Here is a 27,100-nt window from a genome sequence, read left to right as displayed (position 1 = left end):
CCATATAGCAATATAAGGTTTTTTTCACCCAACAAAAACCTTTTCATGTAAACCTGAAAAGGGTTTTTATACGGTTTACATGTAAACCCTCTAACCTTAAAACGAGGTCTGCGACAATCTGCTCTATTCTACGCACATTACCCTAATCCAAAACCTTGGAAAAAAACCTTCTACATAACAACCATAAAACGAGGTTGTCTTAAGGTTTTCAAGCGGGAAAAAAACCTTGAATAAAGCTAGTTCTAAGATGAAAATCATCTTAAATCTACGTAATTATAAGGTTTTCGTTTGCAGCGTTTCGTATGCTCAGCTAAAATCTACCTTGTCATGAGATTTTCATTGACAATGCAATTTAATACTATTGCTAGTGTACGTCAGCTAAAACGTCATTCTGAACGTGATGTCATCTCTCCCACGATTGTATGACAGCGAGTTTTATTATTTGTTTTATATTTTTCTTCTTATAGCTTCTCAGTCCGAGGTAAATTCTCCTTTCCATCAATTTTGCTTGATTATTTTGGGGGAAATAGTCATTTTTAATCAGTCTAACTTACTTTGCTGTAAGAACTGAGCGAAAAAATTCCAAATATTTCTTCTTTGAGCTAAAAAGGAATGTTTGCATATTTCCCTACGTATAAGAAATTTCCTTGTTCATGAAGTTTATAAATGTTTTTATATTTAAATTTTAAACTCACTTCTTTAATACTGATTTTTATTTTAAAGTTCCTGTTAAAATTGATAATCACCAGGAAGTCATTAAAAATGATAAAAATTAAGATTTAAATGCTAAAATAGTTCAAATTTTTGTTCAACAAAATAAGAATGTTAAAAATATTTGAATTTTTTTTTTTTGCAACGCTTATATTTTAAATCAATAAATTGGACACACAGAAAAATTACCTTAATTTTTAAGTATATAACAGGATAAAACAAAATTTAAACATTTAATTCATAGTGCTAACAACTGGCATTAATATTATTTTCTTTGATATTATGGAAAAGCATTTTTTTTTTGTCTAGATAAATGGGACACTTCTTAAAATATTATCTATAGAAAATAAAAGCCAGTTTTTATATTTTGTAGCTCAAATAGGTTAAAAATTTCTCAAAAACAATTGGATTTTAAATGTAGAAAATACAATAGCAATAAATAGATTTTTAAACAAACATTTATTCCATAAATAATTGTTGTGTCAAATAAAAAATTACACATCAATATAAAAATAAAAAATATGTCGAAGCAAAAATAAAAAATGAAGTTGTCAAACATTCAGAACATTCAGCAACTGAGGTTATTCCAGCTCTCGTTTCCCTGAAAAATAAAATGGGAAAATTTACATCAGTGGAATTGAAACTACACTGTAAAAACAAACAGAAACCCTGTATTAATCATATTATAGAAGATCTCTGATTAGTAGAAAATTTCTTCGTGCTACTGGAAAAAAAAAATAGTAAATGAATTTTTTTGAAACAAAAACTGTTAAAAAAATCTTTGTAAATAAGATTTTTTCTTCCTGCATATCAGATCATACACAGTTCGGTAAAAGTCTGTACAGTTGATATCTAAAATTTTTATTTTGATTGTGGATCAAGAGATGGTGTTTACCATAGAAATTAGAATTGTGGTTGTCTTGTCATCTCATGAGAAGCGAGAGAACTTCATGCCCATTATGTGTGTTGATCATTGTAAAGGGTTGTGGAAAACAGGTTTCGTTGTTCTCTGGCTTGAGCTGAACTTGTTGAATATAATGTTTGTTGTTATTTCGATATCAAAGTTTTTAGTCGTCGAAGAGTAAAGATTTTGAACAAACCAAATAAATATGCATAATAATTCAGATCAAAACATTTTACAGTAAATTTTTATTTTTTTTTTGTAATTTGAAAAAAAAAAGGTAATTTTTTTAAAGAAATATCTATAGGAAAACTACAAAAATCTTTTTTAACAGATTTTTTTAGTGAAATACGAGGAAAAAAAAACAATTGCACCAGAATCTGTCTATGAAGTTATACTGTGACTCCGTTAATAATTTAAACATGAAACTAATCAATAAAAATAAATAAAAGTATTCGCGCATCCTGTCCATATACAATAAAATAATAAGTCTACTCCTGAGTTTGTTTGCGTGCCTACTTGTAAGCATTTCAGAGCTACAGAATTTAGTTTGATTTTAAATTTCCACATGAATTCGCTAAATTCATAGAGTAATTTTTAAAATTTTGATCGGATTTCATTTTACAGTAAATTTAAGATTTTCAAATATTTTTATAAGATTATCATTTAACTGTTATTGGAATTTTTATATTAATTTAAATGTAATATCACACATAATTAATAAATAATAGCAGGTATTTTTATTACCATTAATGAATTATTAACAATGAAAAAAAATTTCTTAAAAGTATATATTTTTAAACGTCACTACAAAAAGATTTTACACAAATAAAACTCTTCATTTTTTTTTCATAATTTATAATTGCCAATAATCTAAAATATCAACTACAAGTTTCTTTTTATATATAAAGAAAAATATATATTAATGAACTAAAATTATATATTAATTATATATTAATTATATATTAATGTACTATTAAATTTATCTGCTCAATAATATTTTAAAAACAAAATAAAACATACCTTCTCCTTTTTCTAAATTTGGCTTGTGAAAGCCAGTCACTTAAGGCTTCTTTAAAATAGTTTTCTTTAAATGTATCAAAAGACTGGATGCAAACATCTAAAAAAAGTGAATAAATGAATAAATGCGAATGAAATTTTATAATTCTTCTGTGTATATATATATATATATATATATATATATATATATATATATATATATATATATATATATATATATATATATATATATATATATATATATATATATATATATATATATATATATATATATATTATTAGTTACCTCTAATCATCTTGTAAATGTCAGTCTTTTCAAAAGAGTTTTTCAATTGTCCACTTTTACTTTTTCCAGTTAAACTGTAGCAGATGGCCACCTCATCTGTTATTAACCTTCTAAGAAGATTTGCCACAAAGGCCATACAGTCTTTACCATGGCAGCTAAACATGAAATCTTTCTAAAAAATATAAAACATTTTTAATTCTTTCATTTTCTGATGGAAATCCAATTTTTTTTTTTTCTTGTTCAATGAAAAAGTTGTGTATTGAGTAGAAATTTCCGTACGAAATTACAAAAATGTGAAACGCTCAGTCGGATTAAAAAAATTTTTAAAGTTCTTAATTGATATAGAAAAACAAGCAATTTTTCAAACAAAATTACTTAAGTGAATAGCGTTGGGTAGAGGACTCAAGAATTGCCCTTCAATTTACAAAAAAGAAAATCTTTGACACTTTTTTAATTTTAGAAAAAAATTCAACATTGTACCAGATAATTAGCGTAGAAATATAACGTTAAATCTCGTTTTATTTTAAAATTTTATTTTTTCTTCAAAAATACAGGAAACAATTGAAAATTTTTCAGAATCAGATGGTCAAATAAAATTTTAATGTATTTAAATGAATATGAAAACAGGGCATTAAATTGCAGATTACAGACAAATTCAATACTATCTAATACTTAGATACAGTTGGGGTTATCCGTGGTATTTTACTAATGATCGCAGAAACTGTTCCTGACTGAGTATTTTATTACACGGTAATGATTAGTGGTTTATAATAACAGAGTATTATTATGAACCACTTAAAACAGGATTAAAAAGGGTAGTTCCCTAAAATAATAAATCTGTTGTTCTAAACCAGGGGTTTCCAACTTAGATGAGGCCGGGGGCCACAATTAAAAACACAAATGGCGGGCCGCAACTTTATCAAAATTTTATACAGGACTCTTTTATGTTTGAAAGAACATTAAATATTTCTGTCAGATTTTTACCAAGCTGTACAAAACAAAACTATTGAATTACAAATTAAAATAAGAAGTAGATTTTTAAAAATATCAAACTGCATATTAAATGATTCGGGCTACAATAACTTTAATGTGCAGCTATGTATTAAACAATTGATGTGCAACAGATATCAAGTTGTTAAGACATAAAATTTATACAGTAGCACACAAAATGTTCAATGAGAAAATTGAGGTTTGTCTACTGCAATCACCTGATAATAGATATTTGCATTTTAAATTTAAAATTTATAAATGTGTGCGTAAATATTTTCGCCGAAATTGAGTGGTTTCAAAAAGTTAAAACGGAGAATTTCTTCGAGAAAATTTCTGATACATACATGCTAAATTATATTCACAAAATACAAACAAAAAAAAAAAAAAAGAAATAAAAAAGAGCAACATTCACGATTATTTTTGTATTTGAATAAATATTTTCTTGAATGCAAAACCTGAGAAATAAATATTTTTGCACCGCTGGTATGTAAAATTTCATTGAAACGAAGAAATTAGGTTTTTGTTAACGAGAAAAGTATTCTAAACCCATACAGATTTTGTACGAAAATTTCCCACAAAAAAAATAACAACTAATATATTTTAGTTCCCGGGCCACGAAAAAAGGCTTCGCTGGCCGGATGCGGCCCCCTGGCCGCCAGTTGGAAACCGCTGTTCTAAACCGTGACCCAAACTTGGTTCAAGGGCCTTATCTTAAATATCCTAATTTATTATTGTAGACTACATTTTAAATTATAAAACCAGACAACAATAAAAAAGTGTTTCGTTGAAAAAACATGCCTCCTTTTAGTAGGATTTCAATTCCTGCCTTTAAATTGGTTGTCGTCACAATATTAAAAATATGGTTCCAATAGTTTAGGTAGGAGAGGGATCGAAAGTTTGGGTCAACCTTTAATGTCAATTTAATTCTTTGCGTATTTCACGTTCAAATAAATCTAAACTTTTTTCGCAAAATTATAAAAGTAATTAATTTAAGCGACGGTGTGCATGCATCCCGATAAGACGTTTAGTCTGAATTCGCGCACTAGCTAGTCGGGAAGGGGTTAACATTTCGATTTATGATGACTTCCTATCAGCCAATAATGTGGCAATAAATTGTGCTAATAGTGGACAGAAAGCGATTAAAATATGTTTTGACATATAGCACAGAGTTCCAATTCTAAATTGAACATTCCTGCTACTAGGAAAAAAAGTCACATTTTCGATAGAAGATTATTCCTATAAGCAATAAATTCTACTTATAGTGGTTAGAAAACGAATAAAACACATATTATTCTGTCTAGAAATTAATGAGCTTAAGCTAATTGGAAAGTTACCGAAATTTAAATTGCAATCTTCTAGCCTTAAATAAACTCGAAAGTGCGCGAAGAAAGCATTATAAATGCTACGTTTGGCAAAACTCAGATTCAAACACACACAGTAATACACAGTTTGGATTTTAAAATCCTGATAAGTAGTCTGAAACGTCATAAAAATTTTAATATGAATAAATCTCCAATTTGGGAAATATAATTTTTATTAGTTGAGCTATATTTTCATATTAATGCAAGTTTAATTAACGCTAGTATTAATTTCATTTTTTAATAGTTATTTAAATTGTACTTTTTGCTTTTTTTTTTTGCAATGTCTCTGGAACTATTTACATGAATCTTCAGGCAACGCGTACATCCAAAGAGTAATAAATTAAAATATTGATAGTTAAATTTAAATTATAGTTTCAGTGTTTACTTAAAATTTATTGAAATTAAGAAGAGAGCATAATAATCAATGTCCCTTAGGTTGTGTCGTCCCAAGCATAAATTTAAGTTTTAGATTTCTAAGTTAAATGGTAATATTAATTGATAATCTTAAAAAAAATAACAATACGTAAATTAAATACTTAATAATGAAAATGAAATACAATCTAACGGTGTACCTACTTTTTTTGTTAACTTGAAACAATATAACAGAATGTCAATAAAACTTAAACTCCAATTTCAATTTTAATTGCGAAAGCAAACTCCAAGAGTGATAATGATCACCAGCAGTAATATTAGTGCTTTGTTGCGCATGACGTAAGTTTTTAAGACAGTATTATTGGATGGAGGGGAATCAGGTTTACAATAATTTTCTAATGTTAAATTTAGTGAGATTGTTTCTTTTTTCTTTTTATTATTATTTTTAATCGAATGAGAATTTTGAAGTTTAAACATAAAGTATTGCCTTAAAGTTTCAGTACAGCAGGGCTAATAGAAGTTTTTCTAGTTTTTTAAAGAACTTTTTTTCAAAGTTTATTTATTGCTTTTCCGTTTTCATTTTATGTATTTTAGATATATAGTTGTTAGCTAATACAAATAAGACGTTAAAAGGAAAAGTAGAGATTTAAAAGACCAGATTTTTTAAACGACTTGAGTAAAATTTAATTAAGCTGACTTTTAGCCTCCCCTCCTCCTTTAGAAAAACGTGTTTTTTCTTATATCACTTCCTTTTACATTTTAATACTAATTTTTTATTTTCAACAGTGTTTTGTTGAAAATGCATATAAAAAAAAATTTTCACTCTGAAAAACTGATGCTAATTATCAGCAATGGTTAAACATTTACGTACCTGTTAACTCATAAACTTTTTAGAGAAAGCATTTTACTGTAGTTGCAAATTGTTTGATTGTCAGTTTGACAAATTTATTTCAAAATTATATGTAAAATCTCTACATACAAATAACATATCTACAAGACTTGATTGTAATTGAATAATACCAAAACTGAACATTCAAACAATTATTTATTTACACCTCATATAAATGATATTAAATACAGTTCTTCATGCCTGAAACCTTTTAATTTTGAACCCAATCTAGGAGACAATGGAATACATTTGTCAAGTATTAAGACCATCTTGTGCTTTTATGAAAATTTGTTTCGATAAAATTTCACCACATTTGCGTTCAGGAAATCTCTTACTGTTAGCCCGACATCAAAGAGATCTCTCACACCAGGATGAGTTGGCCGCTTGCGTCATTTTTTGTCGCTGCTGGTAGACTGGGGCTGGCCATCAGTTAGTTATATACAATTCAACTAGTCGCTGTCCAGAATTAGGTGTCGATTACAATTGTAATTTATTCTAAATAATGATTGAACAAAAATAAATTACTAGAAATCAAAAACGATTACAAGCATTAATTACATTAGAAAAATGCTAATACAATTTAATTAGCTATTTTGTTTTCGATAAAGAAAAGAAATTCTTGAATATAATTTTATAAATAAATTTTATTCTTCAAAAATAAAATAATCAGCATTTATAACTTTTTAATTTCACGGTTAAATTGTAAATAAAGTACTAAAAATAAAAACACTATATGAATAAAAAATAAGATTTATAAATATACAGATACATCCACTAATGCACTTAATATATTTTTAACTCTACCAAGTGAAATAGAGTTGAAAAATTCAACCTTATAACATTGATCGCAAAAACTGCAATTGATATTATTGAAATTTTATACAGTGTGCAAAAATTTAACGGGCCATCCTGAATAACTTTTTATCTAATGATCAGATCTTCACGTTCTAGGACTATAACCTCAAAAATGCTTATTACTTAGTGCAGACGATATTTTAAGTTACGAAATCAGACAAAAATCGTACTTTCTCTAAATAATTTCTTTTTCTCTCCAACTGATTTAGATTTCTGACCCCCAAAATCTAGAGGTTAGCCGCAATCAAGGAAATATGGTCTAAATAGTTTGGCCAGGAGCTCGGTCCAACAGTTGATTCCCATAATGTTAATTTTACTTTTTGCGTATTTCACCATATTTCAAGAGCTTTTTAAGCGAATTGAAAAATATTTGCACACAATTATGAAATTCGTTTATCCATTATGTTATGGAAGAAGTATATTTTAGTAAATATTTTTATTATTATTTTATAAAGTAATAGTCGGAAAACTTTTAAATTATGAGGTATGTATTTTTTTACATCCTTTAGAAATAGGTAATTTTACATGGCAAAATATAAAATTTGAGCAAAATCGGTTAAATTGTTTCTGAGAAATCGAATTTTAAATATACGCAGGAACAATTCAACCGATTTAATTTAACTTTGTGTTTTGCCATGCAAAATTACCTACATTAAAATTTAATAAGAAGTTGTATGCCTTACAATTCAAAATTTTTCCAGCTATTATTTAATAACATAATAAAAAATAATAAATGCCTACGAAAAATAATTTTTTGCGTGTAATTATCTTTAGAATAACGAATTTTTAAATTCTGTTCAAAATTTTTCAACTTGTTTAAAAAGATCTGGATATATCGCGAAAGACGCAAAAAGTAAAATTACAATTAAGGGATCCAAACTTTGGATCGCTCTCCTGATCAAACAATGTGGACCATATTCCCCAGACTGCGGCAACCCACTATATTTTGGGGGTTCAAAATCTAAATGCGTCTGAAAAAAGGTATGTTTATTCAGAGAAAGTAAAATTTTGCGCCTGATTTCGTAAGTTAAAATATCGTCTGCATTAATTAGCCTATGCCATCCCTTCGAACCATTAAAATTGAGTCACAAAACGTGAAGATCCGGTCATTAGATCAAAATTTATTCAGGGAGGTCTGTTTCTTATTTTGCACACTATACAGTGAGTTTTGTGCGCAAAAAGTTTTTAAATTCACTCCTAAGATATGATGAAATAAAGCTATGGGTCTAGGCTTTGAATCTACCCAGCTTTAGAGCAGGTACCAGCTTGTCGTGGAAATAAAAACGGAAGGTGCGCGATGCTGATTTTATAGTCACCATCACGCCGTTAGTCACAAATCGTGGACCATCTAGTTCACAAGGGACTGTTGGGCGAATTTTTTGTATATTTTTTGTATCGAATATTTTAAATAAAATTCTCTTGGTGCGGATATTTTAATGCTATATCATAATTAGGTCTGCAATGAGGTAAAATAAACGAGAATAGGCCACACATTTTAAAGGAACCGCAACGCATAGGACCCCTAAAGACAATTTTTAAAAAAAATTTAAATTTCTGAAGAAAAAAAATATTGAAGATCAAAATGAAATTTTTTTAAATTTTAATCATTTTTAATGTGATTATTCGAATGAAAAGTTTCGAAAAATTAACGTTAACTTTTATTTGTTGGGTTCACATTTTCTTAAAAAAGCAAAACTCGAAAACTGCTAAAGTATTTCTCGTTATAACAGGAAGACGGTAAAGCCCTTGACTTGATATGATTCAGACTCAACAGAAATGTTTTCCCAACTTTTTAAATCTAAACCGTGACTACAAGAAAACTTTAAAAAAAGGTTTTCGCTGCATACTTTCGCAGACCTTAGAAAACAATCCAAAAACATGGTCTTATACTCGTTTATTTGCTTTCCCTAAAATGAGGTTTTTTGCAAAATATTTTCTAATTATTTATTAATATTTTCGCTGGAAAGGTTAATATTTGCCTTATTTTCTTTCCTTGGAAAAAGGTTTCAGCTTTATATTTCTGCTGACCTTATCATGACAACGAACAAAAATGAAAATATTAAGGTTTGCCATTTGCTTATTTTTTAGCCTAAGTAACAATGTTTTTTAAAAAAGCTTTAAAAATCATTTAGTTTTCCTTTTAGGAAAAAAGGTTGGAAATTGCAATATTTTTGCTTTATTGAAAAAAGGTTTTTACTGCAAACCTTTTCGTGACAATGAAAATAAAGTTAAAACACAACGTTGTCGTAAGGTTACATGCTTTCTGGGAATTAAATATAGTAATATTAACGAATAAATTAATATAAAATTGGATATAACAAATATTTCGGAAATCACCAAGCGACTACGTGAATGTCGACATTTTCCAGACTTCGGTCATTCACCGTAACATATATATATATATATATATATATATATATATATATATATATATATATTCCTAGTGAAGTGACTGTTTTTTGGGAATAGTGAGGAAAAATTAGCCACTAAAAATTTTTGATTTATCTTCAGATGTAACGAAAATAAAAAAAATAAAGTTGGGTCAATTAAATTAATTATTACAGTTGTGGCAAATAATATATAGCGGATATTGCTTCCTTAACTTTAAACAACTGACACTCAAAAATGGAGTTACATATTTATTACAAAACAATTTATCTTTCGACAATGATAGCGCAGTGAACACGATTTTATTTAAATTCGTTTTTGATCGCAAAGAAATATTCAACTATCAAGTACTGTCTTTCTCAACAACATTCTCTAGTAAATCAAGGAGAGCTGAAATCTGTGAATTCAATTCATCTTGGGAAGAGTAACTGGTTTTTTGCTCCAGAATTAGTGACTTTAATTTTGTGACTGTATTTAGAGGCAAGGACCACATTATGATTTCTTTCACGTGATTCCAGTCAGCATCAGTTAGTGATTGATTTAAGAGCAGAACCTTTTTAATTCCTTTCTCAGATAGTATAAGTTCGTTTTTGTAATGCTTCACTTCATTGATATTATCAAAAGATGCACTTAAAAGTAAGGTGGCACTTTCAAGAAAACCTTTACTCAGTGCATACTCTATTCAACTACGAAAAATAAGTCGAAATTCTGCAACGTTTTCAAGAGAAGACAAGTTGTAGTTTATAAATTTTTGTAACACATCGTCTTCTCTTTTTGGTACTATGAACGGCATATCTATGAATCGCTTGAAAAAATAATTATCACTTTCTCGCAAAAAGTCTGCTTTAATTTGTTGAATTTCCTCTCCCGTCTGGAAATACCAATTCAGAAACTGGTACACGCTCATAGTTGGACAAAAATATTAATGTCAAATAGATAACATGTGGAGATGACATTGTTTTCTTAAATGTTTCAATTCCCACAGATTGATAAACCCACCTCAAGAAGGATTCAACTGCTTGGATGTTACCACCGCATATCCACTCAATACAAATATGTCAGTCACTTAATCTAATAAGCCACGATATTATCAGTCTATCTTGCTTTCTTTGCTCTATAAGATTGGTTTAATAGGGATAACATTCTGGTGGCAAGGTTGATTTTGATAATAAAAGGTGCAGTGAATTCAGATTGTTGGAATAAATAGCACGATTGATTTCAAGCAGACCAAACATAGAGCAGATAAATCGTTTCATCTCTTCTTTGGAAGCATCATTTAATATCCTAACAACCATGTTCAGATCTTCTAATTTCAGAAACTGCAACACCATTATAGACGCTAAAAACTTCACATTCCAGTAATGATCGTCTTAGTCTTAATGGACTGGCACTCCATATTTTTTTAAAAATAATCATTTCATTTCCCCTTTTACTCATCTTCTGAATAATATCCGACATTATGTATAAATAAATGCGTTCTTGAAGATTATCCAATATTTCAAAAATAATGGACAAAAATATTCTTTGATATGGCCAGCTTTCGAACAAAAACAGGAATACGCGAGAATGATTCTAAAAAAATTCGGTCATTTGAGTTATACGATTGACATGAGTTAATAAAAAACATAAAACATCTAAAGTTTCTGAGGAATCCTGATAAGGTATATGACTTTGAATTCTCATACGTCGACCTGCTTGCAAAAGCCACTTACTCAAATGATCGTTTTTCTCCTGCTCCGACAGTTTTTTCCAAAAATACTTTAGGGCAACTATGTTACCAATTCGAATCGAGCAAGCAATCATATTTACATCAATCATCAATACTAAACTTATTATCGTATATGTTTCCATAATCTATGAGTTTAGTTAGAAAACTCCCTAAATTATTCTCGAGGACACATGTCCAATATGTTATCAAATCATCCCTGTGCATTCTAAAGCTGTTTCTAAATTGTTCTGGAATTTTCTCCCACAAAATTGAAGCATCCCCTAAACAGTGAGAGCTGGCTAGCACATACAAATCGCAAATATCTAAGCTTCCTAAGCTTCCATTATCGAATAGTTCCCTAAGGGATTTCTCTGTGCCAACTGTCCCATTATTTGTCCAATAAATTGTACCACGCTTCATGTAATACTCACAGAGTTTTCTTTGATATCCTGTCCATCTACAGTAACTACGAAACGCTCTCGACAACTGCAACTTAATGGGTCGAATAACGTATGAGATTTCGGTCTTCAGCGATGAGGGCAAACAGCTATTGGGCAATTTGTTTAATATTCTTTCCTCTAACTTAGCTATATCTCTGTTATCGTACAAGGAAGAAGGTGTCATTTCACTTCTTATATCAGGCGCCGTCCATAGCCCAATTGCAAACGACACTACTGCTATATGCTGCAGGGAAGAAGGTTCAGAAAAATGGTTTCTGAAGTCAACTCTTTCAGTCAATTCTATTTTTGATGTTTTGAGTGCTCAGCTTCCAAACCTCTCTCCGTCTGTAAAACACAATTTTTAAATTCAGTTTTTAAGGAAAGATTCGAATAAAAAGAAAGAACATAATGCATGCGTATTTTATCACGAACCTAACTCATGCATTTAATCTACATGTTCAGGTTAAGAAGAAATCAAGTATTGCTTACAATACTTAGGCTATGTCTAATGCAATTTATTTACTATTTTGTGATTTTTTTTCTTTTTTTTTGCTTTTAAACGCAAATTCGTATACTTCTTTTAGCTTAAGCTATTTTTAACAAATCGGTTATTGAATACATTTTTGAATACCAATTTTTAACTACTTCTTTGTGGTATTGTGCAGTGGTAATTTCGTTTAGTTCAATCAACTGGTAATTGCAGGTGACTAGCAAAAATTATGAGTAGTCGTATATTGATATACGGTATCATCAGAGGCGTATATATGGAAAGAAGAGCCTATGGCAAATCTCTGACTGACGCCCTTCCTAAAATAATAATATTCTCTTTTTTTTAAATTTTTTTTTTGGTCCAATACAAAATAAAAGCATTGTCTGAAGTATTTATAACTCTTTTGACAATATTGTAAGAGGATTGCATTGAATTTTTTAAAAAAATTAGTTGATAAATAATTAAATATTAAATATAACTATAAAATTATCTCTTTTTAATTGTTTTGCGTTCAGGTGTATTCGAAATCCTCATTGGCAAGAAATAAAAATACCTTTTCTATCATATTTATAGAAGATTCTATTGCGTTTTTTCAATTGTCAATAAAAATTATAACAAGTTGTTTAATTAAGCACTGTTATATTTTAAAGCTTTACAAATATAATTTGGTAACAAAAATACTCACACACAACAAATGTAGCTCTGAGTTAAAGAAAAACTATAATATAACCGGATGATTACCCAAAATTTTCAAAATTAAAACTGAAGGAAATTGATTTTTTTAAAAAATAATCACGCTTTGCTAATATCAAAACAATAAAATCATCGCGCTACAATCAAAAGATATATTTTGGTTAGTTTATTTACTGTTCAATAAAAAATGACCGATGCTCATACTATAATTAAGTTTCACAAACATTAATAACAGATAATATGAAAAAATATACCTGTAGTTACATACAAAACACTAATAGCGACAATAATACATTCTTCATTGAGAAATAAATTAGAGGAAGTTGACGTTTTAGTTTTAAGAATATCTAGAAATAATTATTTTGCAAACAGTAGAAAAAAGACAAAAGGTTAAGAAATAGACCAGAATACATTCTGATATATTTAATTAAAAAAAATATATGAAAAATTCTCTCTTCGCATCACAATAGAACAAATTAAAGATTAAGCAAAAAATTAAACAGATTTGAATTATAAATTTTTAGACGTTCAGTGCGCAAAAAATAAATAAAGGGACCACCCTGATAACTTTTGATCTAATGATCAGATCTTTACTTTCTTCTTATCTCAATAGTTCAGGGTGACTTAAAATAGGATAATTAATAGGAGCAGGTATGATATTTCAAGTTACGAAATCAGATACGAAAACGTACTTTCTCTGAAGTTTCTGTTTATACATGCCATTTTTCTGACGGATTTGGATTTTTGAACCCCAAAATATAGGGGGTAATCGCAATCTGAGAAGTACCTAGAGAGATTTTCAAGCAAAGTGAAAAAAAAAAATTTGCACAATTATTAACGTCGTTTATAATTTTGAAAATTACTAAAAAAAACAAACTTTTAGTAAATATTTATTATTTTATTTAATAATTGTCTTAAAAATTTGAATTGTAAGGAAAAAAATTTACGTCAATTTAAAAGAAGGTAATTTAACATAGGAAAATACAATAGTTCAGCAAAATTGATCGAACAGTTAATGAGAAATCAAATTTCAAATATCCAACTTTTGTAAAATTCAATTTCCCAGAAAACCGAACTTCATATTCGAACTATATGAATTTAGATTTAGACTAACCTGCAGAACAGGGTTTTCAAAAAATTTTATAAAATTAATCATAATTAATTAGATATAAAAGTTGTTTTTAAGGAAAAAGAAAAATATAAATCATTGAAATATTTGAGGAGAAGATAACTTTTCGCATCTTTATGAAAATACATTACAAGAATGCGTATGCTTCATAACTAAACAGGCTCTAGTTTTTCATTAGATGCTTATTGTTTTTTTTTATATTCTTAAAATAAAGAAAATTATTTAATGAACAAAAATTATTGTGATTATCACTTTATTGATAACTTTTTTTTCTCAAGTTACTAAACTGTTGTAATGATTGGGCTATAAACTACATATTAGTCTAACCTTAGTACTATTTTGTTGCCATTTTACTTTGATTATAAGAAATAAACATAATATATAAATAGAGGACACTTTATAAAACCATTTAAAAACAGTATACCAATTTTTTTTCAAGCAAAATGATATGAAGTGACATAAATGTAATGTAAGTGATATGTATTGTAAATGACTTAAAAATTAAAAAATTAGTTTTTACATAAAATTAAAAGAGCAGTATTTATTTAATCTATATATATATATTTTTTTTTTAAAAAAGGAAGAAAATGGCAATCTGAAATAAAAGAAAAAATATAGGAGAGAGATTTGCAAAATTTTGAGTCCGAGAAATAAGGAAGCGTGCTCCATAACTCGAAGACATTTTGATAAATGTTAAATAAATATAATTTAAAAATTCAAAAAGAAAACATGCCCTTAAAAATTAAAAAATTCTTTTTTTTTTTAATTTGCAGGTAGAAGGATTGTTGAAATTTACATTTAAAACATCAAAATATAATAAACATTGTGAGTGAATAATACTTCTGTAAAAAAACAAAAAATGCCAACAACTGACGATACGTTTCTTTATCTAACCATTCAAAGGAAAGAAAAAAAATCGAACTTTTCGAGTGGCTAAATTCAAAATTTATCTATTATTGAATAAAAAGAAAAACATTTTTAGGTAGTTGGAAACTGCTGAACTTAATGAATGTTGCTTACTTAAGGTACGCAAAATTATTTACCTATCGCAATTAATTTTCAGGAAATTTTTAAAATTATGTCACCAATAACATTTGAAATTTTAACACTTGTTTTTTTTATTACACTTAATTTTTACTAATCAAGTATTAACAATTATTGAATTATACAATATATAATTATAATTACCAAAAAATCAATGATTACTTACAATGAAGGAAGAAAATCCTACCACTTAAATAGTTGAATGAATTATAAAAAAACTGCAACCTATCAAATTAGATTATAAAATTCCAAAATAGACTTTAAATATTTATTCTCTTGAATTAAATTTTGAAATAACTAGAACAAGCAGAACAATTTGATAATTAGAACAAGCAGAATTTTTCATATGAGCGTGAACACCTAACAACTTACAATTACGTCTGTCTTTATTTTTCAAAATAGTGGGGTGTATTCATTGTTAATCCGTTCATTGGTTCAAATTAGTTGATGAACCTGGCAGAGGGACCTCCTATTTTTAGAATTTTACACTTTTGTGGAGGTGATTCCTACCATGGGTGTCAAGTATTTCCTGTTTTGGAAGGATTTACGCTAATTTACAGCAGGGGTTCTTTTTGAAATCTATTCAACAGATTCGGAAAACATTGTTCAAAGAGATTTTAACCCCTGATGAAACTGAAGATTTACAAGCATGAGACACCCTATGGTTTTTACATTTCTCTGTCCTCTGGTCATCACCAAAGATCTATCTTTCATAAGGATTGCCAATCTAATCTATAGCTTGGTCGATGGTATGGTGATAGTTCATCAGCACGTCCATAAGAAGTATTAACATTAGCACCAGTTTAATGTTTCCTACCAATGTACATATACATGTTGTGGACGAACTCTGATTACGTGGCCTCCTTGACAACGATGTATCTGGACTTCGCGATGCTCTGTTCATTTATTTTAAACTACAGTGCCCGCCGTTTATTGAAATCACTTTCGTTTTATGCTCTTTTGATTTTATTAAGCGGCTGATTTTATTAAGAGGCGATTCAACATTTGAAAAAAAAAATCACATTTTTACGATATATTCTAAATGCATAGACTTTAAAATGACAACATTAATGCTTTATTCAACTAATTTAATTATTTTAATAAAGTAAAACCCTACATAAAATTAAATTTATAAAACTTTTGCAAAAAACCGATCAATGGATGCTTGAGTTGCACTATTTGAAATTAACTTTTCAACATCATTTGAGAGTTTATAGAAGTTTTCATAGTTTTCGATATTTCCTCCTCTTTGTTCTAAAGCTTGCCGCAATACATTAAGTGCTTTTCTGACTTCCGTTGAAGATGGCACTGATGAGTTTATTTCATCTTCTGAGTCTGATTCCTCAATTTCTTGATTGGAAATAACTTTGCAATTTTTGATGTCAGTAACAATTTCAGAATCAGATTTTTCTCCTGATGTTTGTAAGTTATCGTCAATAGCTACGTAACGTGAAAAATTCTCGTCCATTTCATTTTCTTCATTGCTGAGCATTTCTTCGAAACAGTTATCAGCTCCATCACCAGTGCTTAATCCACACTTTTTAAAGCAATTTGATATTGTTTGGGTTGAAACAATGTCCCATGAGTTACGAATCAAATGCATTGATTCCAAAATCGTAAGGGATTTCGATAGTTTGTTTGCAGTTAAGAGTTCCGAAGAGCTGTCACAGTCTATGTCACTAATGATTTTTTGAACAACCATTTTTCTGTAATGAAACTTGAATGATCTTATGATTCCCTGATCAAGGGGTTGAATAATAGCTGTAGTGTTGGGTGGCAAAAACACTAATTTAATGTTTTTCAAACTCAAGTCCTCATCAGCAGGGTGCGCAGAACAATTGTCTAAAAGTAAGACGACCTTTTCATTTTTCAGCTCCTTGTCCCATTCAAGAAGAAATTTTGTGAAGATGCTGGATGTCATCCATGCGTTATAGCTGTTGGCATAACTGGTGGGCAGGTGTTTTACTCCTTTAAAACATCGAGGTTTTAAACTCTTTCCTATCACTAAAGGTTTTTTTTTCGCAGTTCCTGTCATGTTGCATGTTAGCAGCACGGTTAGTCTTTCCTTCATTTTTTTACATCCACCAGTCGATTCATTTTTAAACAGCAGTGTGTGTTCAGGAAGTGCTCGGAAAAATAATCCTGTTTCATCTGTGTTGAAAATTTGCTCTGGTTTATAGTCTTTGATGAGTGTTGGCCACACGTCGTTTACCCAATCGGCGGCAGAGCTAAAATCAGCATCTTGCTTTTCACCATGCAATTTACGATAGACAATGTTGTTGCGTTCTTTCCATCGGGTTAGCCACCCATCTGTAGCTTTAAAATCAGAATCACCAAATAAGTTAGCAAAGTCCTGTGCTTTGTGAAATAAAATTCCACGGGAAATTGGAATTCTTCGGTCGCGTGCATTTTTGAACCATTCTAACAGAGCCATTTCAATTTCTTCCGATTTTCCTTCACGCTTACGCTTTCTTGACAGATTTCCATTCTTTTTTATTTCCTCGGAAATATTTATCCTTTGTTTCAGAATGTTGAAAAGAGCAGTTTGAGAAATCCCTAATTTAATTGAAGCTTCACGTTGACTACATTTAGGAAGCTTATCATAGTTTTGCAACACTTCGAATTTATCTTTAAGACTCAAATCCTTCCTTTTCGGCATGCTGATAAAATTTAACACCAAACGAACTTAAAAATGATATGTGCTCTAACTCTAACTACAATTTACTCAAATGGCTTAAATAATATGGAACATGCGCACAGACAGTTTTTGGAAATCTATTCATGTTCTCTGTTAAGATAGATAAGAAAAGAAACTTCTCTCCCTTCTATGGTTCATTCAATACGAAGTAAGATAAGAATTCAACCCCCTGTTGAGTGAGATAGGTTTCTCCAAACTTCATTTAAGTCAAGGAATTGACATTGTTAAATTGATTTCTATGAACTCGCCGCTTACCACCCACATTTTTCCTTAACTCTTACACTATGTATATCACAGGAAAGTGCTAACCACACCTGTTTCACAGGTTTGTGAGTAACTGTGCTTCTTCTAAAAAAATCTTTAAACTTCGAAAAAATAAAATTTTATAAATAAGAACAAAAAAATCTGAAATATTGCACTTTTGATTTATTATGTAGTCAAAATTTTGATTTTAAAAAGCGGCGGTGTTGATTTTATTAAAGGATGTTTTTAACATGTATTAATATTGTAACGATTCGGGTCTTGCCGATTTGATTTTATAAAGCGGCTGATTTTATTATCCGGTGATTTTATTAGCGGCGGGCACTGTATCTCCTGACAAGGCAGAGTCAGTATACGTACATATTGTCGCTCGACGCGCGAATAGTATACGCTTCGTATTCAGAGTTTTATACACGATTCACGTGATTAAGGATTCATTTTATAGTGAGATTAAAGATAAAGAAATTAGTTACTTTTGTTTCTATTTATATGTAGTTTTATGATTTTTATTTTATATTTAGACATAAGTGCTCCCTTAAAATGAATAATTATAGCCGAAAGAAAGTAAAAAGACAGACAATTCCTCTATTTAATGTATAATTTGAAAACTTCTCCAGGTATATGTACAATGAAGAATTTAATATTTTTACAATTTCTTTAGGCCTAATTTAATTATTTCATTTAATTGAAAGCATTCTCTCATCTATTTCATAAATCATTGATGTATTTTCTAAGTCCGACTTTTTTATGCGGTCCCTATCCACCGCATAAAAAAAATTTAGGTAGTATATCGTACAAACTTGTTTATTAAATGTAGGATTTTATAAAATTTTCGATTTTTTTTGTGCGATTTCTTTTATGCGGTCCCTATCCATCGCACAAAAACAGGTTCTACTGTAATGTTAAAGTTTAGTTGGGTATGTTTGAATCAACTACTTCAACCTTCGTCTATCAAACAGTACCTCAATATAGAATCGAGTTAACGAGTCTTACATACTACTGTATATATATATATATCTTACACGGCGACAAAAAAACCCTCATTACAACTCCCCGAATGGCAACGCTAGAAAATCGACCAATGATTGCCGCTAAAAATGTCACATACCAAATTTAGCTGAGGTGGCTCAACATATAGCGCTTTTAAAAACGGAAACTGAAATAACCACCACATGTGATCTCTTCCGAAATTCGCCCTATCAGCTGCTGCAATCTCATACTATTAAGCTAGGCAGAAGTGAGCAGTCTTTGTCGATAGATCTCTATTTTAGTATTTTGTCGAAAGCTCTTTTTTTCACGAATTTATATATTACGAATTTATTTGACGATTTTTGATTTATATCACGAATTTATTTGTTTTATTATTGTTATTAGTTATTCATTGAAAAATGAGTCTCAGTCGTGCTGTTACGCTTTAAGATTTTATACTATAGCTCATTTCTAATAGGTTTAACGAATTACATGTCATTTATTTGAATTCAAATTTATTTTAATGACTTAGTATTTATTAAAAAGGTGTAATTTTTTTTTAAAAAATAAAGTTGTTATATGGATTTGAGTGATTGTTTTGAATTCTTAGAATTTTGTGCATTTGCAATGTACCTAAGTTAGTAGCGAGCGAAGCGAGCTTGGTTTGCGAAGCAAACCATATAAGATTGCGTGGTAATTTTCGGGGGTTGGCGAGCGTTAACGAGCAGGGGGCGTATCCGTATCCCACTAGTTTAATATTACACTGGTGTGCAAAACTTAAGCAACAAGTGCGTTTTTTGTCATAACTCTACAAGAAATCATCCGATTGACATGAAATTTGAATATGATGTACATTATTTTGTACTTAAACGATGGTAAAAGAATAATGGCGCAGAAATGAATATAAAGCTTAAAGTAGGGTATGGGACAAAAAAAGGCTTTATTTGACATATAGTGGCGTTACACATGATTGCCCGAAGAAGCGTAAGTACAACTGCTGGCAGATGTTCCCTAGTATGGGATTTGTTGATCCCGAACTCTTCGGCGACACTGGTCACACTACGCCCCTCCTCAAGCTACCCAATCATTCTTCCTCGAGTAAAGTCGTCTAAATGATTTCCTGAAGACATGTTTCACAAAACAAATCACTTGCACTTGCAGCGAATGTCTTTAACTACGGTGCTCTTCATCCTTTTATCACAGCTTTGACCTGCGCTCGTCGACCCACAAGGTTTACGTACACTTACATCACCTACGACGTTTTATTTCTAAAATTTGCATACAAATAATCTTTCTACTGAATTACGTGCATATTATACTGCAATTTCATGGCTATCTTATACTTTGTTGGGGAGCTGTGGCCGAAAAACCACTTCTTGCTTAAGTTTTGCACATCAGTGTATTAGTGGTAGTTACGCCACATTACTCCCCTTCCAGAATTTTTATCTGTAATAGAATTCGATGAATGAATACCACTAGTCAATTAATGCTGTTTTATTTATTAATTTATATAATTTCGTCCATTATTATTTTTTTTTTCATTTATTAACCGGGAGAAACTTATTTACTTCACCGGATTTTTGACCGCTATTCAACTGCGTAATGGAACCATCTATCGATGTTGCCGAGTTCATACAATGTCTGGAAGTCACCAATGTGAGGAGTTTATGACTGACTGACTATGAGAGACTATGTCATCTTTCATCTCTCAAAGGGTACCTCCATATAGAATCGAGTTAACAAGTGTTATATACTACTGAATAGGTATTTAATATTATTAGTGGTAGTTACGCCACATTACTCCCCTTCTATAACTTTTAACTGTGATAGAATTCGATGAATGAGTACCACAAGTCGATTAAAGCTGTTTCATTTATTAATTGATTTTTTAATTTAGATCAACCATTATTTATTTATTTATTTTTTCAAATTTATTTATTAGCCGGGAGAAACTTATTTACTTCACCGGATTTTTGACCGTTATTCAACTGCTTAATAGGACCATCTATCGATGTTGCCGAGTTCATACAATGTCTGGAGGTCACCAATGTGAGGAGTTTATGACTGACTGACTATGAGAGACTATGTCATCTTTCATCTCTCAAAGGGTACCTCCATATAGAATTGAGCTAACAAGTCTTATATAATACTGAATTGGTATTTCATATTATTAGTAGTAGTTACACCACATTTTCCCCTTCTATAACTTTTAACTGTGATAGAATTCGATGAATGAGTACCACAAGTCGATTAAAGCTGTTTCATTTATTAATTGATTTTTTAATTTAGATCAACCATTATTTATTTATTTATTTTTTCAAATTTATTTATTAGCCGGGAGAAACTTATTTACTTCACCGGATTTTTGACCGTTATTCAACTGCTTAATAGGACCATCTATCGATGTTGCCGAGTTCATACAATGTCTGGAGGTCACCAATGTGAGGAGTTTATGACTGACTGACTATGAGAGACTATGTCATCTTTCATCTCTCAAAGGGTACCTCCATATAGAATTGAGCTAACAAGTCTTATATAATACTGAATTGGTATTTCATATTATTAGTAGTAGTTACACCACATTTTCCCCTTCTATAACTTTTAACTGTGATAGAATTCGATGAATGAGTACCACAAGTCGATTAAAGCTGTTTCATTTATTAATTGATTTTTTAATTTAGATCAACCATTATTTATTTATTTATTTTTTCTATTTTATTTATTAGCCGGGAGAAACTTATTTACTTCACCGGATTTTTGACCGTTATTCAACTGCTTAATGGGACCATCTATCGATGTTGCCGAGTTCATACAATGTCTGAAGGTCACCAATGTGAGGAGTTTATGACTGACTGACTATGAGAGGCTATGTCATCTTTCATCTCTCAAAGGGTACCTCTATACAGAATCGAGTTAACTAGTCTTATATACTACTGAATTAGAATTTAATATTATTAGTGGTAGTTATACCACAATTTCTTATTACATTCAGTACTAGTGTACTGATATTTTAAGAAATTTATTTCTAATAAATACCTGGTATACATCACTTTCAAAATATACGTATTTGTTTTTTAAACTAACTAGTTTAATTTTAAATTTATATCACAACTTATAATTCATTCCGGCAATTGATAAAAGTTATTAGGATTCACGGGGCATTTGATTAAAAAATATTTTATGTCATAAAAAAAATTAAATTTATCTTTATTTTGATTGGTGAACACCAAAAGTAATAATAATAATAATAATAATAATAAAGGCTGTAAAATATGTAATAATCGTAGCTTTTAAGTAATAAATTTTTTTATTTTCCAAAAAAGCTTGTTTTGCAAAAAAGAAACAAATGTTCTTAAAAATAGCAATTATTAAAAATAAATGAAAAGCGTGAGCAATTTGTGCAACAATTATTCCTTCTTGAAAAAAAGTTTTGAAGTTTTTTAAAAAAGTGCCTAAAACTAGATTTTCTCAAAAAAAAATTTTTTTTTTCATTTTCCTAAACTCATAGCAATCGCTGATCTATTCAAACGCTGATGACGGAAATGTAATTAAATCCATAAATTATGAATTATAAAGTATTACATTATATTTCTTATGAAACTGAACTTTATCTTATTTATGTAGTAGTAGTAGTTCATTTACGTCGCACTAGAGCTGCACAATGGGCTATTGGCGATGGCCTGGGGAACATGCCTGAGGATGATCCGAAGACATGCCATCAGAATTTTGATCCTCTGCAGAGGGGATGGCACCCCCGCTTCAATATCCCGATGACCTGCACGCGAAAACGAGCACTTTACAGTAGAACAGTTTAACCAGGACCAATACCGCACACCCTCGGTCACAACGCAGACTGATCCAAGTGGTCACCCACCCGCACACTCACCGCAGCCAGTGATGCTTGACTTCTATGATCTGCTGGGAACTGTGTTTTAACGATCAGTTCACTGCGGGACATCTTATTTATGTATATTTTAAAATACTACTTTTGACTTTAAGTTCATATTGAAGGCAATTAAGTAGTTTGCATATTACTTCTTATTAAAAAATTGAAATGTTATAATATATTTATTTACAATGCAATTAATCTAATTGCATTTCTTATAATTTTTTGAAACCTAGTCGCAATTGCAGATATATAACAATTTTGATGACGCGTTAAAATAAGTAAACAAATGAAGATTAGCAATGTATTCATAAACTATAAAAAAATTAATTGGCATTCCCTATTGCAATAAAATAATGACTTATTTTACCAAAATTGAATGTATACTTTAAATATATTTTAAAATATCACTTATGACTCTGAAGTTCATATTCAATAATTAACTGCAAATATGTTTACTTCTTGCTAAAAAAAAAAATTAAAATATAATTGTAACATATTTACTTACAATAAAATTAATTTAATTGTTTTTCTTACAATTTTGTGAAACCTAGTCGCAATGGCAGATATATAAAAATGTTGACGACATGTGTGTAAATTAACAAATGCAGATTTGCAATGTATTCATAAATTATTAAAAAATGAATTGGCATTCCCGATTGTGATAAAATAATGACTTATTTTTCCAAAATTTGTTGTAAAATAATTATATAACCTGCTTTGCACTATTACATAAAATTTTTTAGATTCCGTTTCTTACTTTTATTTCTTAACTTGGTCTCAATAGCTAACATATGAAAATATGGCTGACGCAAATGTATATAAATCAATAATTTCAGATTTATAACCTATTCATAAATGAACTGTATGTATATATATATATATATATATATATATATATATATATATATATATATATATATATATATATATATATATATATATATATATATATATATATATATATATATATATATATATATATATATATATATTATATATATATATATATATATATATATATTATATATATATATATATATATATATATATATATATATATATATATATATATATATATATATATATATATATATATATATATATATATATATATATATATATATATATATATATATAAGTTCAAAATGAAGAATAAAACAAAGAAAAATTATAGACATATGAATGTTACTTATTGTTTTTCTTAACTTTCTTAGTTTTCTTGTATTTATTTATTTATATATATATATATATATATATATATATATATATATATATATATATATATATATATATATATATATATATATATATATATATAAGTTCAAAATGAAGAATAAAACAAAGAAAAATTATAGACATATGAATGTTACTTATTGTTTTTCTTAACTTTCTTAGTTTTCTTGTATTTATTTATTTATATATATATATATATATATATATATATATATATATATATATATATATATATATATATATATATGTAATGGGTTTTTATTTCTGAAATTTATTATATACTTCCTATTTGTATTTATTTTTGATACACGAACCTAATTAAGTATAAACCGGTTTATGCCACGTAAAAAAAAATATCAAATATATATCTCTTTTTCAAAAGTTAATAAGGAAATACTTATCTAATTCGCATTACAATTCTGTAAATTTTATTACCGAAAATAAATCTTAACATTAAAAATTATTTATGAGTATTTTATTATAATTCAATTAACTATACATTGAATGGTTAGAAGTACTTACCATTATCATTTCCAATAGCATAACTTTCCATCCTTACAGTTTTTAACACCTACTCACTTTCGTCTAAGTACACTAAACTATATTTCTTTTCCTGATGGGATCCATGCACTCATATGATTAATCCCTGTACATTTCGGAGCAGTTCATCTTAAGTGCATATGTTGCCCATTCATCAATGTCCAATACGAATTGTTCACTTCCTTGAATAACCACACCTTACTAACTCTCAAACGAATGGTTTCTCATCTACTTTTTCTATTGCCGCATTCCAAAGCAACAATATTTACTAGTAAAATCACATTCATTCTGAATACTTTATTCATGGCAAATTCTCAGAAAACTAAGTATTATTTGACTGTGAAAAAAAATTTTTTTTTTGCAAATTAAACACGAGAAAGATAGTAAAATAATTAAACTAATAAATCATGGAATTCAAAAAAATTAACTTTGAATAAGAAATTAAGATTCCTTTCAAAGTTAAAGTTCAATTAATTTAAATTAACTAATTACTATTGAATTTGACTTTAATATATTTTATTTAATGAGTCGTTTAGTATTTGACTGTGTAATTTATTATTTAATCTTAAATGGAAAAAATTAATAACATAGCTATCAAAATTAGTTAATTAAAAAACTGTTTGCAATATGTAGAATAAAACTAAGCAGCTTATAATTTGGCAATTGATTACATAAAAAATTCATGTAATATTTATATAGAAGCCAAATTTGTTAGCAAAAGGAGAATAAAAAAATGGAAGGTAAAGGACAAAAAAGAACAGAACGAAATATCCTATAAATAATTTTGCTTTATTTTATATTTTAACGGTATTAAAGACAGAAATATCATAGTTCCATTTCAATAATAAATTATAAATAACGTTTAAGGTTAGTTGCTGTTGTTGTTGTTGTAGTTACTTTACGTCGCACTAGAGCTGCACAATGGGCTATATTGGCGACAGTCTGGGAAACATTCTTGAGGATGATCCGAAGACAAGCCATCACGATTTTGATCCACTGCAGAGGGGATGGCACCCCTGCTTCGGTAGCCCAATGACCTGCACGCGAAGTCGAGCACTTTGCGGTAGAGCAGTTTAACGAGGACCAATACCGCACACCCTCGGTCCCTACGCAGACTGATCCAAGTGGTTACCCACCCGCATACTGACCGCAGTCAGTGATGCTTGACTTCGGTGATCGGCTGGGAACCGTTTCTTAACGATCAGTCCACTGCAGGACTCATATTTTGTAATTTGTATTTATGTAGACGGTCTGTATGTATTAATAAGATTCTGAACCACATCTCTGAATTCACGTACAAAAGTTTTTCATTCAGTGTGAATAATCCATAAGATCCTTATAAAGTGAATGATGATCTACTTATAGTGCATTCTCACTGCAGGCTTTTTATATGTGCGTTAGCCGGTCAATGCGATTGGTATATACTCAAGCAGTTCGTCTTATATGTAGTTCCAAATCATTTGCATACTCGTCTAGAGCAGTCACACCTGGGAATATTTTATTAATTATAAGCAAAAAAGGAATCCTCACTCAATATATGCATCAACTTGTTTTGTAATGCAAACTTGAGTTGCATTACATGATTTTTTCTGAGCACTTTTTGTAAACAAGTACATACTAGTCACTGGATGCGCTGTTGAATTCGCTCGCATAAATCATTTGTGGCAATGTAGAGTCTACGAATTAGGTGGGCTGGTTAAAAGAAGCGAGCAATGGAGTTGGAATCACGAAGCATAATTTGCACGGTTGCATTATCATGTATCTAAGATTGCTTGTGCAAATGTATGAATTTATTAAAATTTCGTTCCTGTATGCTTTTTGATCTCCTCTTAGCTCCTCAATAAGCGGCCCACACTGAACCTTGTGGTTTACTTTCGAAATTTGGGAAAAGAAATGATTATGCGTACTTTATAATATTAATTATATATTAATTTCTTTTTTTTTTTCTTTATTAGAATTCATTGCATGACAGCACAATGATTTTAGTTTTCTGTGAATTTTGGCTGAAAACTAACTGCAGAATGTACAGAAAAAACAGGAATTGTGAAACACATTTTTATACAGAAAACAGCCTTATGTAAAATTTCAGGTAAATAAATCAGCTCTTTACGATTAACTAAGTGGTTTCTAAATGTTATTAAATGTTTTACTGCTTATCCTTATTAAATCATAGCAAAGCGACCAACCCAGAAGTCTTAGCTCTCCACATTACTTAAAGTTGTAAGTATATCAC

At 29.2% G+C, this 27,100-nt stretch overlaps 2 protein-coding genes across 3 annotated transcripts in view; both read right to left on the bottom strand.

The window, feature by feature from the left end:
- The window catches only part of Apt1 (Acyl-protein thioesterase 1), a 70,198-nt gene extending 45,219 nt beyond the window's left edge, over nt 1–24,979 (bottom strand). Inside the window, exon 1 of one of the 2 annotated variants that reach the window (XM_087155928.1) lies at nt 24,850–24,979. In XM_087155928.1, the coding sequence (XP_087012054.1) occupies nt 24,850–24,870 (21 nt within the window). In that variant the 5' untranslated portion in view covers nt 24,871–24,979. The remainder of the gene's footprint in view (nt 1–24,849) is intronic. The other variant, XM_087155927.1, reaches the window with a different exon arrangement.
- On the bottom strand, nt 1,159–3,090 carry LOC147800998 (uncharacterized). The gene is made up of 3 exons (XM_087155929.1): nt 2,919–3,090; nt 2,636–2,732; nt 1,159–1,312 (listed from the first exon to the last, which is right to left on the bottom strand). Exons 1-3 carry the CDS (start codon nt 3,079–3,081, stop codon nt 1,213–1,215), a joined length of 360 nt encoding a protein of 119 aa, XP_087012055.1. The 5' UTR covers nt 3,082–3,090; the 3' UTR covers nt 1,159–1,212.
- Nucleotides 24,980–27,100: the final 2,121 nt, after the last annotated feature.

Source organism: Parasteatoda tepidariorum, chromosome 12 (assembly GCF_982258835.1).
Source record: "Parasteatoda tepidariorum strain Cologne lab strain chromosome 12, Ptep-v5.0, whole genome shotgun sequence".
Classification (NCBI taxonomy): domain Eukaryota; kingdom Metazoa; phylum Arthropoda; class Arachnida; order Araneae; family Theridiidae; genus Parasteatoda; species Parasteatoda tepidariorum.
Note: the sequence above shows the minus strand (reverse complement) of the source record. Positions and strands in the feature narration are given on the sequence as shown.